The 14,904-nt window shown below is 45.0% G+C and overlaps 1 protein-coding gene across 5 annotated transcripts in view; it reads right to left on the bottom strand.

Moving 5' to 3' along the window:
* Positions 1 to 474: 474 nt before the first annotated feature.
* The window catches only part of Gpr45 (G protein-coupled receptor 45), an 82,580-nt gene continuing 68,150 nt past the window's right edge, over positions 475 to 14,904 (bottom strand). For 2 of the 5 annotated variants that reach the window (XM_006496347.3, XM_006496348.3), the window contains exon 2: positions 475 to 3,974. In XM_006496347.3, the coding sequence (XP_006496410.1) occupies positions 2,606 to 3,727 (1,122 nt within the window). In that variant the 5' untranslated portion in view covers positions 3,728 to 3,974 and the 3' untranslated portion in view covers positions 475 to 2,605. Of the gene's footprint in view, positions 3,975 to 6,180; positions 6,780 to 14,904 lie in introns of all 5 variants that reach the window. The other 3 variants (XM_006496346.3, XM_017312993.2, NM_053107.4) reach the window with 3 other exon arrangements.

The following is a 14,904-nucleotide window of genomic DNA, read 5'->3' as shown; positions in this document are numbered from 1 at the left end:
CACTTTCCTGAATAGGATTAGAATTATTTATTTATTTATTTATTTATTTATTTTTAATGTGGAAAGCGATAGAGAAAGGCAACCACTGTCAACCTCTGGCCTTCACATGCATACATGCACACATGTGCACGCACACACACACACACACACACACACACCTGCACACCCATAAGAATGCATATGATCAAGCAACCTCCCTTCTGCTTCTGCTTCTGCCATGTGAAGACACTGCAACAAGGTACCTCCTGTGAGTAAAGAGACCATTCCTTTCCAGACACTAAATCAACTGGTGTCTTGATCTTAGACTTCCCAGATTCTAGAACCATAAAACCTGTATTTGCATAGCTTGTAATTACATAGTCAAAGGTGTAGCCTGAATAGACTGATAAATATACCTATTTATCCTGGGCATAGGATTCCAGACTTATTATATAGTTTTGGTACCAAAAAAAAATTGGCAAAAACATGCTTTTATACACTGAAAGAGCCATAACACTTTATTTAAAATATATACAAAATTATTACTTTGAAACATATATATTACTATCCAACATATATCATATAACACACATTGATGTAAATTTTGGTACCTTCATTCAGTTTTGTAATCACAAGGTTTTTGTTCAAGGTTCCTGAAAAAATTCTCTAAAATACCACTGGAGGAGAGGTGCCCATATGCTTGCCCCCGACAGTGGTCTGGCAATTCTCTTGGGCACCATTGGGCCCTGCAAACCTAACCCATAGAAGCTGAGGCTAGTCTGATCCTTGCGGGGGCACTGAGAGAGGCATAGGATTGGTGGCACTAGCTTTGATGACACCAGTCCCATCTTCTCTCTCTTTCCCTCTTTTCTGATGGAAACGGGTCAGTCGTTTTCTTGGCAGACACACTTCCCTGGGCTGAACTTAACATAAGTTATGTTCTCGTCACACCGCAGCTTCCTGCACTGTCTCCATCACCACAGAGAGTGAGAGAGTAGGGAGCTAGTGTCTGAGTATGACTTGGAGAGAGATAAGAAATGAGCAAAGTGGGCTGAGTTCTCACACTCCTGAGATAAATCAATTAAGTTTGGGTGCCATCCAGCCTTTCTCTACCACTATCACTTGCACAGTGCATTGCATCCAATAGGCACTTAATAAATGCCCACCTACGGGTGAATACATGAGTGCATGGGACCTGGTGATCCCATGAAGAAAACATCCAGTTGAGAACCCAGGGGACTTGTCACTTCTTAGCCGTTTGGCTAATGTTAAGTGTAGAATGTAGGGGACTGAAGCCATGTAGACCCGCCTCCTCCTTTAACAAACAGGTAAACTGAGGCTGACGGTAGGAGATGAAATGAACAGGATTACTAACTGGTCCCTGATAAGAGTCAGACCTGGAATCAGATTCTCTGAACTTCTCCCTCTCTTCAGATCTGACTTTGTAAAGAGAGCTCAATGGACCCACTGCTGTGCCCCAGATGTGCAGGACTCGCTCGCCTTCTTCCTACACTGGAAGCTGTCATGACAGGTGGCCGGCCACAAGCATAGTGGCCAAGTGTAGGGTCCACGCAGAATGTCTCCTCTAAGCGACTTCACACCCAGGATCAGGTTCTGGGCAAGAGGATTCGGCAGCAGCAGTGGACATGAGTGAGGTAGGAGGAACTGAGGTGGACGGGTATAAGCCCCACTTTGGGGAGGGGTGTCTGTTCTGTCCCTATAGCAATTCTGTTGCTAGTGTGGATTTGGTGCCTCACAAGGCTCTGGGTTGTCCAGAGATGTGTAAACAAAGCCAGGGCCACTGGCTGCCCCTGCTTCTGAGAGCAAGCCACTACAAACATTTGCCCCGTGGACGAGGGACACTAGGTATGTTCTTAGCACACTGGAAAGGATGCAAACGAAGGGGCCAAAGGGGACAGGAACAGATAGACAGGGACTGTCAGGCTAGCCGGATGTGTAAGGGGTGGGCACATGCCTGAGTGAGTGTCTGGGTGGATTCCTCATTTCAGTTAAGCTGCCACAATACATATGATCAAGGCTTTGAGCCACTGACACCACCATCACCTGCCACACTGGGGACCTCAAGAACATCCCAAACCCAACGTGATTTCTTTCTAGAAACGATAATTTTATGTGACCAGAAACACACAGTTGAAGATTATGAAGACCTCTGTGCTGTACCCAGACCCTACAGACACAACTCTGAAGAATGCTGGCATCAGAGTGAACAATGGCCACGACAATCTGCCACCAGGGACTTCTGAGCATGTGGAGTGTCTTTGTGTGTGTGTGTGTGTGGGGGGGGGATATACCCTATTGATAGATCCTCCTCTTGCCCTACCCTCAGCCAGCGTCACCTTTGGCTTTCCCCATCCCTTCTCACTTTCTGGCCGACTTCTGCAAGCCCCAATTCCCATGAGAGCTATATATATAGTTTCTCTGAGAGAGAGAGAGAAAATAATTCATCTTATGGAAACTGGAAAATTGAAAGCCACAGATCACCTGGTAACAAATGAGTACCTTTGTGCTTGTGTAGTCACCACAAAACGCAGACAACTAAAGTCTAGGGAGCAGGGTCTAAGCCGGGACCAATTGAGTGGACTGTTGGCCTGTGCTGACCTGCTCCCTAGACAGCGGATTGGTTTTCGTTGCACACATAGATGGTGCTTGGCTGGATTTTCCTCTGGATCCGCTCAGGCACTTTAGGGAGGATTTGGAAAGTGTGGGGAAGCAACTCTATGCAGGCCTCGCGGAATTTCTTGATCCTCCAGCAGTAGACGATGGGGTTGAAAACAGACTTGAGGTAACTGAGCCACAGGACGCATGTGCTGGTGGTGTAGAAGGAGGCGCTGTAATAGAACCGCCGGCTGAACGCAGACAGCAGGCTGTAGACTGAGTGTGGCAGCCAGCAGAGTGAAAAGCCCACGAAGAGGATGAGGATGGTGGTGAAGGCCTTGGTTTTGAAACTCAGGTCCAGGCTGGCCTGCTGCTGCTGCCGTCTGAGACGTCTCAGGCCAGCTCCGGTCAGCTGTCTGAGGTCCAGGCTGTCCGACTGGTTGTGCACACGGACAGCGTTCTTCCGCACCGTATTGAGGATGCACAGATAGGAGCACAACATGACGCCGAAGGGAGCAAAGAACACTGCCACCACCAGTGTCACTACATAGGCGCGTTCAGCTGGGAACTCAGTGTAGCCTAGCACGCACTGTGGGGCTCGAGCAGGCACCTCCATGAACGTCCAGCCAGTGAAGGAGGGCGCAGAGATGCAGAAAGACAGCACCCAGGAGGCCGCGATGATCATCTTAGCCCTGCGTGGGTTCAGCTTGTCCTGACGCTGCACGATGATGAGAAACCGGTCCACGCTAATGATGAGCAGGATGGCCACGCCCTCTAGGACAAAAAACCAATAGAGAGTAGCTGAAAGCCGACAAAAGTGGTCCCCGAAATGCCAGCGAACAGTGATGAGGGTGATGGCCGTGAATGGCATGCAGCATAAAGACAGCATGATGTCGGAGAAGGCCAAGGTGGCCAGCAGCAGGTTGATAGCTGAACGCATGGCTGGCCTCTGGTACACGATGATGCAGACCACCGTGTTGCCAAGGAATCCTACCACGATCATCAGCAGCATCATTATTGCCAGCGAGATCCTGAGCGGTGCAGACAGTGGGGTGTCCCCAGGGTCCAAAGTGTTGCTCACATTCAGCAGCAGATGTTCGTAAGTCCCCATGGGTGTGCTGTTACAGGCCATGGTGAAGAGAAATTCAGGACCTGGATAGAAGTGGCTACGAGGGAACCCTCCAGCCCTTGGGTGGCTTTCATTTTCTGTTTGCTGACTTCATCTTTTTATTTGATATGGCAGGTTCTCTAGGGCTCTTGAGTCGTTGGGAGAAATCTTCCTTTGGAGGTGCTAGCTGGGTTTTGTGATTCATCAGTCACATCCTTGTCCTGTTTCTGTGGTAGCCATGGGCTTGCACAGCTCCCTAGGATGCTACAGCCTAAAGCAAGCAGAGAAAGAGAGGAATCAGATATTGGAAGCCTGATAGGATGGAGCATGATCTAACTTTCACAGGTACCAGTCGTCTAACTTGTGTGAGGGTTTCAAACATGCGTATGCATTCAACCAACCAGCCCGGGAAATATTCAGAAAACTTCAGTGGAGTCAGCACTGAAGGATACATACAAGATCTCCCCGTTTTCCAAACTATACAACTATTTGCAAACCATTTATATCATAGTGTGCCATCTATAATCTGGGAATGAGTTAAAGTGTTATATTCAAACCCCTCACACACTTCTGCAAGAGACTTGAGAACCCAGAGTCTGTAAGAGGACCTTGAAACCAGTTCTTTGTGAATTCCCATGGACTGGAGAGAGCAGCCCCCAAAAATGACTCCTTTATTTCTGACTCAGGATAAAGGTTGGTATTTACATTGTTGAGTCTCGTCAAGCACCCTAGGAAACTCAAGCAGCTAGCTCTCCTCTGGGCATCTGGAAGCACTGCCTTGTGGGTACTTTGGAACTACTATTTATGTACTTTGGCTTGGGTTTTATGAAAATCGACGAGGCCTTGAGCAAAGCACCTGCTTTGGGATGCCAGCTTCAAGAGGACAGGGATATCTCCTGCTTTGTTCTGTTTGTCCCGAGAACCTAGGACAGCACCTGGCTCCTTGATGAAGAGATGAGTAGTTTTTGTATACTATCACCTTAATACTGATTTACATCTTCTTTGTAAAGAGAAGACTATGGACTATTGTCTTAGTCAGGGTTTCTATTCCTGCACAAACATCATGACCAAGAAGCAAGTTGGGGAGGAAAGGGTTTATTCGGCTTACACTTCCATGCTGCTGTTCATCACCAAAGGAAGTCAGGATTGGAACTCAAGCAGGTCAGGGAGCAGGAGCTGATGCAGAGGCCATGGAGGGATGTTCTTTACTGGCTTGCCTCACCTGGCTTGCTCAGCCTGCTTTCTTATAGAACCAAGACTACCAGCCCTGAGATGGTCCCACCCACAAGGGGCCTTTCCCCCTTGATCACTAATTGAGAAAATGCCTTAGAGTTGGATCTCATGGAGGCATTTCCTCAACTGAAGCTCCTTTCTCTGTGATAACTCCAGCTGTGTCAAGTTGACACAAAACTAGCCAGTACAACTATGCAAAATTAAAAGTGGAGATTAACAAAGCAAACTTTATTATTAAAAAAAATCACATAGCAAGATTAACCAGACTCAAAGTCTATAACCTTCTTGACGTGTGAACAGCATTTGAACAAGTGTACACATTACATCTCAATGGTGCCTGGACAAGTGTATACCTGGAAACTGTCACTGCCACCAAGACCATGACCATACCCCTCAGCCTGAACAACAATAAGCCTCTACCCTCTGTACTGAGATCTACGCTCTGAGGAAAAAATGTAATATGTTTCTACTAAAAATTTTAAGTATGTTTGTTTAATTTTGAGACAAGTCAAACATTCACATGGAGAATATTATGAGAAAATAGTGACCTTGTGTCTATCCTCTGCCTGGTTTCTCTGGCAGCAACACTTCTGACAAGTGTGTATATGCTATAAGACTCTTCTTAGAAACACTGAGAAGGAGGAGAGAGGACCAGGTCTTAAAAACAGTGTTCATTTTGACTGCCTTTCTCAGGGATGTTGTGTCCAGGAGTGGCATCCAGGAGCCAAGGTCTGGAGTCTGTTGTCTCTGATGGGTGAAATGGACCCTCTCCTGTGTATCCATTCCCTGAATATCCTCGCTCACTAATCCCTTCTGATGACTCCCTAATCTCGAACATACCAGGCCCAGGTACAGAGTAGTGGAGTGTATCACAGAGTCTTGTGGTGGAAGGCTTTGTGGAAGTGGCACTGTTACCATTTAAGCCCAAGGCAAGCCAATCCCATTGTTACAATGACTACTGTTTCATGTATAATTCAATCCCATTGTTACAATGACTACTGTTTCATGTATAAGCCAATCCTATTGTTACAATGCCTACTATTTACATTCTTATGACAGTGTAATATTGTTCCGATCTGGCTATGTTATTTGTTAGAATCACATGTTTTTGACTGGTTAAACATTATGATCTACAGACCAGACATACCAAAAGTACATTCCTAATATAAAGGCCAAGTTGACTGTAAATATTTTGTAACTAATCAAAACTTTGACACTAAAAGAATTACATATTTATTTCATACATGGCCGATGGCTGTTGTGTTCAGATGTTTGTGTTTCCCTTGAGTTTCTTGTCACCTCTGTTTTAACCAAGTATTTTCAGTCTTGCTTGCTGTCCCTCCTGAATGTTTGTCTCTGCGCCAGATCTTGGCTCTGTCCACTGGGTCAGTACCAAGGTGGCTTATGATTCATTTGTTCCTAAATCCATAGCCGTCTCTTTTCTGGAAAACATCTGTAGTTTACCTGATAAGAAAAGGTTCCAGGGAAAGCGACAAGCTAAGAAATCATTCTAAGCCTTTGCATCTCTGAAAAAAAAAGTATTTTTCTTCTGCCTTCTCACAGATGGATACTTTTGCTGACTATTGAGGCAGCAAGAATTTACTTCCAGAAAAAGAGGCTTTGCCCCTTCCACAGCTGGCATTACTGATGCTAGGTTTAAAGTAGATTCCATTGTTTTTCTTCATTGATGACAACTTTTTTTCTCTTGAAGTTTTATAAATATTTTTCATGGAAATGTTGGTGAAGTCACTTTTTGCTAGGTGGGATCCACACTGAGCCATTTAAGTCCAAAGGTACATGCAGTCGCCTCCTTTGTAGGTTGGGTATTGCCTTCCCACGAATCCTGTGGTAGAACACACACTGATTTGAATGCTAGGCCCAATTTTCGGGCTTTAATTTTCTTTGCCATTAAAAAGTCTTCCCTCAACACTCCTCCATTGCAGGTAGGAGCGCAAACTTGTACAACTCTTGAAATCAATTTGGAGTTTTCTCAGAAAACTTGGAATAGTTCTACCTCAAGACCTAGCTATACCACTCCTGGCCATATATCCAAAAGATGCTCCAACATCCCACAAATACACTTGCTCAATTATGTTCAAAGCAGCTTTATTTGTAATAGCCAGAAACTGGAAGTAACCTGAATGTCTCTCAACTGAAGAATGGAAAAAGAAAATGTGGTACAGCTACACAATGGAATACTTCTCAGTTATAAAAAACAAAGACATCATGAATTTTGTGGGCAAATGGATGGAACTTGAGAATATCATCCTGAGTGAGGTAACCTAGTCCCAAAAGGACATGCATGGTAGGTACTCACTTATAAGTAGATATTAGCCATAAAATACAGGATGCCTATGCTATACAGACTCAAGGAGTCTGGATAGGAAGGAAGGCACAAGCAAGGACACTTGAGTCTCACTGGGAAGGGGAAATGGAATGGTCATGGAAGGCATATGGAGGGAGGGAACTGGGTGGAACAGGGGATTGGGAGAGGAGTGGGGGATGGTTCTGGGTTGGGTTGGGGGAAGGGCAGGGGGGTGGCCGAATGGCCATGAGAAGAGGGTGAGTAGGAGGCATCTCCAGGAAGAAACTGAGACCTGGGATAAGGGAGGAACCTAAGATTCAATGGGGGTGTCCTTAGCTGTGACTCACAGTTCTGGGGATATGAAGCCTGGGGAGGCTGCCTCCTGTGGCCAAGTAAGAGGCCCAGGGGAGCAATAGGGACACCAACCTAACCACAAAACTTTCAGCCCCAAATTTATCCTGTCTAAAGAAATGTAGGGATTGAGGATGGAACAGAGATGGAGGGAGCCATCAACCAATAACTGGTCCAACTTGAGACTCATCTCATGGGCAAGCACCAACCCCTGACACCATTCATGATACTCTTTTATGCTTGTAGACAGGAGTCCAGCATGGCTGTCCTCTGAGAGGCTCCACGCACCAACTGACTCAGGCGAAGGCATATACTCACAGCCAAACAGTGGATGGAGCTCGGAGACACTTATGGAAGAATAAGAGGAAGGATTGTGGAAGGAATAGGAACTCCACAGGAAGAGTAACAGAGTCAACTAATCTCTGTCTGAAATCATAATATTGAACGCTTTCTTCCATAAAGTTGCCTTGGTCATGGTGGTTTTTCCCCCCCCCAAGGAGTAAAGACATAATGAAGATCTTGAAGAAGGACATTGTGAGTCCTAGAGGCTTCAGCAGCTTGCTGAGCCTGAGATTTCTGAGTTGTGTCTATTTCTTACTGAGCATCCCTCCTTCCTCCAAAGACAACATTTCAATTCAGAAGAGCCAGCTATACAGCATCCCACCATTTCCTCTGGCTTTTAGAGTCTTTCAGGTCCCTCTTCCCTGATGAGCCCTGCACCTTGGAAGGAGTGATTTAAAAAATATCTAATTTTGTTCCATCTGTGGCTGAGAATGGACAACTACATCACAAAAACTGTCACCCAGTCTCAGGAACATGCCTGGGTATGAGCCTCTGCAGTGTATCACTTATTGTTATGGAGAAGTTCCCATGCACGGCCAATCTCCCTGACAGTGCCAGTGATATATGGTTGTAAATACTAATGTTTAGAAGGGGATTTCACACAAGCATATCACATATATTAAAAAAAAAATCTAATAGCAGTTGCCTTGCCACTGGGACCTATGAACTTCCCAGCCTCAGGAATTTACCCTGGCTTACCAGATGGGAGTTCTTTCATGTGGAATAGCCTCAGATAAAATAATAAGTCAGTTGGTTGTATCCTAATAGTCACACTGCTGTTTTGTCAATGGATGCATCTTCTTTGGCATACTGGTACGGTGGGATGCAGGGTCTGTAACCAAGGCAGACTATCAGTGCCTCTCTTCCCCAGCAGTCCATTTGATACTTTTTCTCACTGGGAAAGGAAGCCCTTAGGGAAGGAACTTCTAGCTGAGTCCCAGTTTGGTTTCCTCACATCTGGAAGCTAAAGCATGCAGTGTCTTTAGAAATAGAGTCTTGATATCTAGTTCTGGCATTCAACCACCCACAGTGGCAATAACCTTAAGGTTTATGGGGTTTCAGTGGCTTCCCTAACCAACAACTCATAGTGGGAATCACAGGTGTGGCACTAAGGTTTTTAACCCAACAATCTTGTTGCTCTTGGGAGCACCCTTTTGTATTCTTTTAGCATGGTCTCTACTGTTCTCCCAGTTTAATCTAGGTGGGTCTCAATGGATAGCATGATATAAATAAGGCCTTTTACAAGGAGCAGGCAGGAGTTCTGAAGACTTACTCACATCTGCTTCAAGCTAGTACCAACTGGTCTTGGGTAGTATATATCAGGTTTTTATTGCTGTAATGAGACACCATGACCACAGCAACTAGCTTATTGTGATAGTTTGTATATCCTTGGACCAGGGAGTGGCACTATCTGGAGGTGTGGCCTTGTTGAAATAGGTGTGACCTGGTTGGAGTAGGTGTGTCAATGTGGGCATGGGCTTAAGATGGGCACCCTAGGTGCCTGGAAGTCAGTCTTCCACTAGCAGCCTTTGGATGAAGATGTAGAACTCTCAGCTCTGCCTGTGCCATGCCTGCCTGGATACTGCCATGCTTCCATCTTAATGATAACGGACTGAACCTCTGAACCTGTAAGCCAGCCCCAATTACATGTTGTTTTTATAAGACTTGCCTTTGTCATGGTGTCTGTTCACAGCAGTAAAACCCTAACTAAGACACTTATGTTCAGAAATTTAGTCCATTATCATCATGGTAGGGAGCATGGTAACATTCAGGCAGACGTGGTGCTGGAGAAAGGCTGAGAGGATCCACAGGCAGCAGGAAGAGGGAGTGAGTCATTAGGCCTGGATTAAGCTTCTGAAACCTCAAAGCTCACCCCCAGTGACATGCTTTCTCCACGAGGCCACACCCACTCCAATAAGACCACACTTCCTAATAGCACAACTCCTTATGAGTCTATGGGGGCCATTTATACCACCACAGGTGGCTAAGGAGATGCTTAAAAAGACAAATGGACAGGATCCAATAATGAGATAGAGGGTCCCATATACATATAAATCAATCCCATAAAGTGATCTCATCACTCATGACAGTTGTTTCATCAAAAGAGCATGGTTGGGTACCAAGTCATGGATAGAAGACATCACTCCTTCGACTGCTCCATAATTCACAATCTCTTCCCATGAGCCAGTTGGCCATCTCACATTTGAGCAATGTTGCTGCTCTAGGGTCACTGTGAATCTCCTCAGCCCTGACAGTCTTTGATGGACTTCCCTGTACTGTCCTGCTTGTGTTAGGCCCAGTGAAGAACAGGGTTGTACTCTGACCAATGGTGTCTGCTGCTAGAGTCAGGTTTCCAGTTTGGGTCTGATGTTCTGTTAGCCTCTTCTTCCAGTTGTGAACTTCAGGAAGAAACCTCTGCATCTTAGCACTCTACTCTTATACATGGATTAAAAACCAATAGGGCAGAGCCATCATCCACAGATAATTGAGCAAACCATTTGCATGTCCAGAATCTTGGTGTATGTGTTTGCTTTAAAATGTGTTGTGTTGTGTGTGTGTGCATGCGCGCACAAATGTGCACACACATGCTTGTGCACAGGTCACTTGTAAAAACCAGAGGACAATCTGCCAGAGTTGGCTTTCTTTCTCTATTTATGTGGATTCCAGGATCAAACCATAGTCCTCATGTTTGGCAAGTACTTTTGCCCACTGAGCCATCTCACCAGCCCAGTGTTTATAACCTTTTGAAACTGTTTTTCAGAAACTGGAGAAAAATCTGATACACTGGACACACACACACACACACACACACACACACACACACACTAGAATTTTTCTTCTTTCTTGTCCTGATTCAGCTTAGTGGTGGGAAAATTGATAAGTTCTATCGCTACAGCATTTAATCTTGTTTCATGTAACCCATCGATGCTTGGAATACTGGGTTTTTCAGTGCCTTCTCCAGAAGAACATATTGTTTTCCAAATGCCAAATCTGGAAATGAAGTCAATTTTGGCAGATGGAAAAGCAAGGAACAGCCCTTTGCTGTGGAAACAGCTTGACTCTATCATTACCTGCAACCTTGTCACCTGCCTCTTTGATATAAACTCAAACAGATGGTATGTTTCAATCTCAATAACTTTATCGGCAATTAAAAAAAAATACGCCAGGGCTGCCAAAAGTAATACATCAAGTAGCTGTGTTTAGAAACAGGTGTTGGGCCATGTGTCTTGACTTCCAAGAAAGGTGAGCTGAAAGGAGCATGGTTTTCAGTCCTCAACTCAAGCAAGGCTGTGAGGTAGGGGCAGAATTTTCTACGAGGGCAGAATTGGCAATGTTCTTAATGAAGCAAATTTTTATTGCTTATTCTTTTCATCCATGGCTAACTTCCTTTTGGGCATTTCCCATGCTAGGTGAAGACCTTTACATAGTTGGAAAGTTCTGGAGGTTGGCCCTGGATTGGCAGCATTGGCATCCACACCACCTAGGCACTTGCTATATCTTCAGGGCCCGCTACTAGATCAGAGACTCTGTGCGAGGCACCAGTTGGCCTTCAAAAAGCCCTCTAGGAAGTTGGGTGTTATCAGTGAGAACTCTAAGGAAATGCCTGACATAATTTCTCTTGTTTAACTCTCACACTGACTCCTTTTGATATTATCTCATTTTTACTTGTTTCATTTAGTACTGGGGACCCTCTGTGTCAAAAGCTTCTGAATTCATTGATGCAATCAACTGCAGATTGAAGACATTTAAGGTAAAAATTGTATCAGTACTAAGCATGATCAGACTTTTCTCCCCTTGTGATGCCCTTGAATGATACACAGTGCTTTACTATAGTACCACAATTCACCTAGAGAGGATATTCTGTGCATGGGATCATGCAATCACTTTGCCATTCTACATAAGAGACTGGGGCTTCTGCACAAGGGGAGGAGTGTCTTGTGGATGGGTGCTGTAAACTTCAGCACCAGAACCAAGTGGTCTTCACTCCAAGACCCAGAGTCTTAAGGCTCCGTAGTGGCCACTTAAATAATCACACACGGGGAAATCACACCAGATTTTTACACCAGAAGTGAATCACCAATTTGGAGCAGCAGCCATGCCCTTCATATAGGAACATTCAAATATAGGAATAAGGAAGTACTCTGGGGACTCTGTCGGAGCACTTTGGAGACTTGGTGTGATAGGCAGGCCTTGGACTACCAAGCTTCTCACAACCTGGTTCATGTCCTATAAAACAGTTGGAGAAGACTCATGAGTTGTGTATTAGACCTGCATCCATCCACTTTTCATCACTACAACAATGTACATTAGACACTCAACTTAGAAAGAAGAAGGATTTATTTTGGTTCATAATTTTGGACTCTGGATTCCTGATCAGTTGGCTTTGGTGTTTTATGTCCCTGGTGGAGCAGCAAAATCAAGTCAGGGAGCTTGCAGAGGAAACAGCTCAGCATCATAGCCACTGAGAGGCAAACACTAAGAGGACACATGGTGATTTGGATGAGAATGTCCTGTGGGCTCAGATATTTGAATACCTGGTCCCAAGTTGGTAGTGCTGTTTAGGAAGTAGCTGAGCCTTGCTAAAGGAAGGATCATTGAAGGTGGGCTTTGAGGGTTTAATCCTGCACTCCACTTCCAGTTTGCTCTCTGCTCCTCGCTAGCATTTGAAGCTGTGAGCATTCATTTTCCTGCTTCTGTTTCCATACCTGCTGCTGCTCATCGCAGTTCCCTACCATAATACACTCAGCCCTTTATGGACTGTATGTCCAAACAAACTCTCCCTTCACAACAACCAAAAGAAACTAAGACAGAAGTTGGTACTTGAGCGATGCTGTGATTCATTTCTGTGATGAACCTAGCCGTGTTGGTCTTTTGAGGAAGGTGGAAGGTTTAGGAACTTTGGACTGAAAGAGTTTCAATGTTGTAAGCAGAACTTAAAATGCCATACTAGAATCAGCCCATGGAGAGCAATGTGGATTATGGAGTCATGGCTCAAGCGGCCTCAAAGGGAAGCAAAGACTTTAGAAGCCTTTCCTGTGGTAATCTGGCGAAGAATCCTGTCTGTCTTCTGCTCATGTCCTGAGAACTTGCCTATGGTTAAACTAGAAGCATAACAAACTAATTTCTTTGATGTGGGAAATTTCAAGACAATGAAAGTTGAATCCATGGCATGACTGTTACTAACACTGCTTGCACAGATCTACAATGAAAAAAAAAAAATAGAACGGGGAAGAAAGAGAAAAAAGGTATACAATTTGTAGAGATAAATATCACTAGGATTATGTTACAGCCAAAGTATGTTCTGGAAAAGAAGCTGTAATAGTTAAGGGGCTTAGTGCCAAGAAGGAGCTGTCAGTGAGACTCCACCCAGCTAATTTTCTAACTTGTGAAATAGAGCTTAAGGGGTTTTCTGACCCTAGCAACAAGCTGAGTGAACGAGTTACTCTGATTCTTTCAAGGAGGTCAGGCTCCATCCCAATCTGGAAGCTAAGACTGACAGTGCTATCCACATCATGGTTTTAGAGGCATGAACAATTTGAGAGTGAAGGGACCATGGCTTCTCCCTCCATCACGGAAGGCTTCAGAGAGCTGCTGAGGGTGGGCAAGGGAGCCAGTGTGAAGGTTCTGATAGGACATTTTGTGAAACTGTAAAACTGAAGCCCGCTCCAAGATGATGGAGATGGAGATGGGATGCCAGAACCATGGAATATCTGCTGAGAAGAAATGTCTGTCAGGAGTGGAAGGAGGAAGGGAGGGAGGGAGGGAGGGAGGGAGGGAGGGAGAGAGAGAGAGAGAGAGAGAGAGAGAGAGAGAGAGAGAGAGAGATGCTATCTAAAAGGGCTGGAAGGGTGGAGCTATTACACATGAAGCTACAGGTTTTAAAGTTTGCCCTGTTGGTTTTTGGTCTTGCTTTAGTACAGTATTTCCCCACTATGCCCCCATTCCTCTTGGAATGGTAATTTTGCTGGCTGGTTTTGTGACAACTTGACACAAGCTGGAATTATCACAGAGAAAGGAGCTTCAGTTGAGGACATGCCTCCATGAGATCCAACTGTAAGGCATTTTCTCAACTAGTGATCAAGGAGGGAGGGCCCCTTGTGGGTGGTGCCAACCCTGGACTGGTAGTCTTGGGTTCTATAAGAAACCAAGCTGAGCAAGCCAGGGGAAGCAAGCCAGTAAGAAACATCCCTTCATGGCCTCTGCATCAGCTCCTGCTTTCTGACCTGCTTGAGTTCCAGTCCTGACTTCCTTGGTGATGAACAGCAGTATGGAAGTGTAAGCTGAATAAACCCTTTCCTCCCCAACTTGCTTCTTGGTCATGATGTTTGTGCAGTAATAGAAACTCTAAGACAGTAATATATATTTCCATTGTATGTTAGAAGTATGTAATTTGATTTTCTACTTTGCAAGGGTTACAATTAAGAGATTGCCTTGAGTCTCAGAAGAGATTTTTGGATTTTGAACTTCCAAACAGTGTTGAGACTGTGAAAAAGACCATGGAGACTTTTGAAGTTGGACTAAATGCAGTTTGCATTATGATACAAACGTGAGGCTATGGGAACCAGGGAGTGTAATGCAGTAGTTTGAAGAGAACATCCCCGATAAGGACAGATGTTTGAACATTTGGGTCCCAGTTGGTGGCACTACCTGGGGAGATTGTGGACCTTTGGAAAGTGGACCTTGCTGGGGGACGTAATTCGGGAACAAACTATTTAAAGCTTCACGCCACTTCCAGCTCTCTCTATGCTTCCTGCTTGTGTTTGAAGGTATGAGGTCTTAGCTCCCTGCTTCTTCCATCATGTCTGCCACCTCCCAGCCATGGCGGACCTTCAACCCTCTGGAACCATAAGCCAAAATAAACTTTCCCTTCCTTAAAATGTTTTTGCATGTGTTATTTTATCATAGCAATAGAAAGGCAACTCAGGGGAAAGACCTCAGGCCACAATGTCCCCTTCAAGGATATACTCCC

The sequence above is a fragment of the Mus musculus genome, chromosome 1 (assembly GCF_000001635.26).
Source record: "Mus musculus strain C57BL/6J chromosome 1, GRCm38.p6 C57BL/6J".
NCBI lineage: Eukaryota > Metazoa > Chordata > Mammalia > Rodentia > Muridae > Mus > Mus musculus.
The sequence above is the reverse complement of the archived record's forward strand: the minus strand, read 5'-3'. Positions and strand labels throughout refer to the sequence as shown.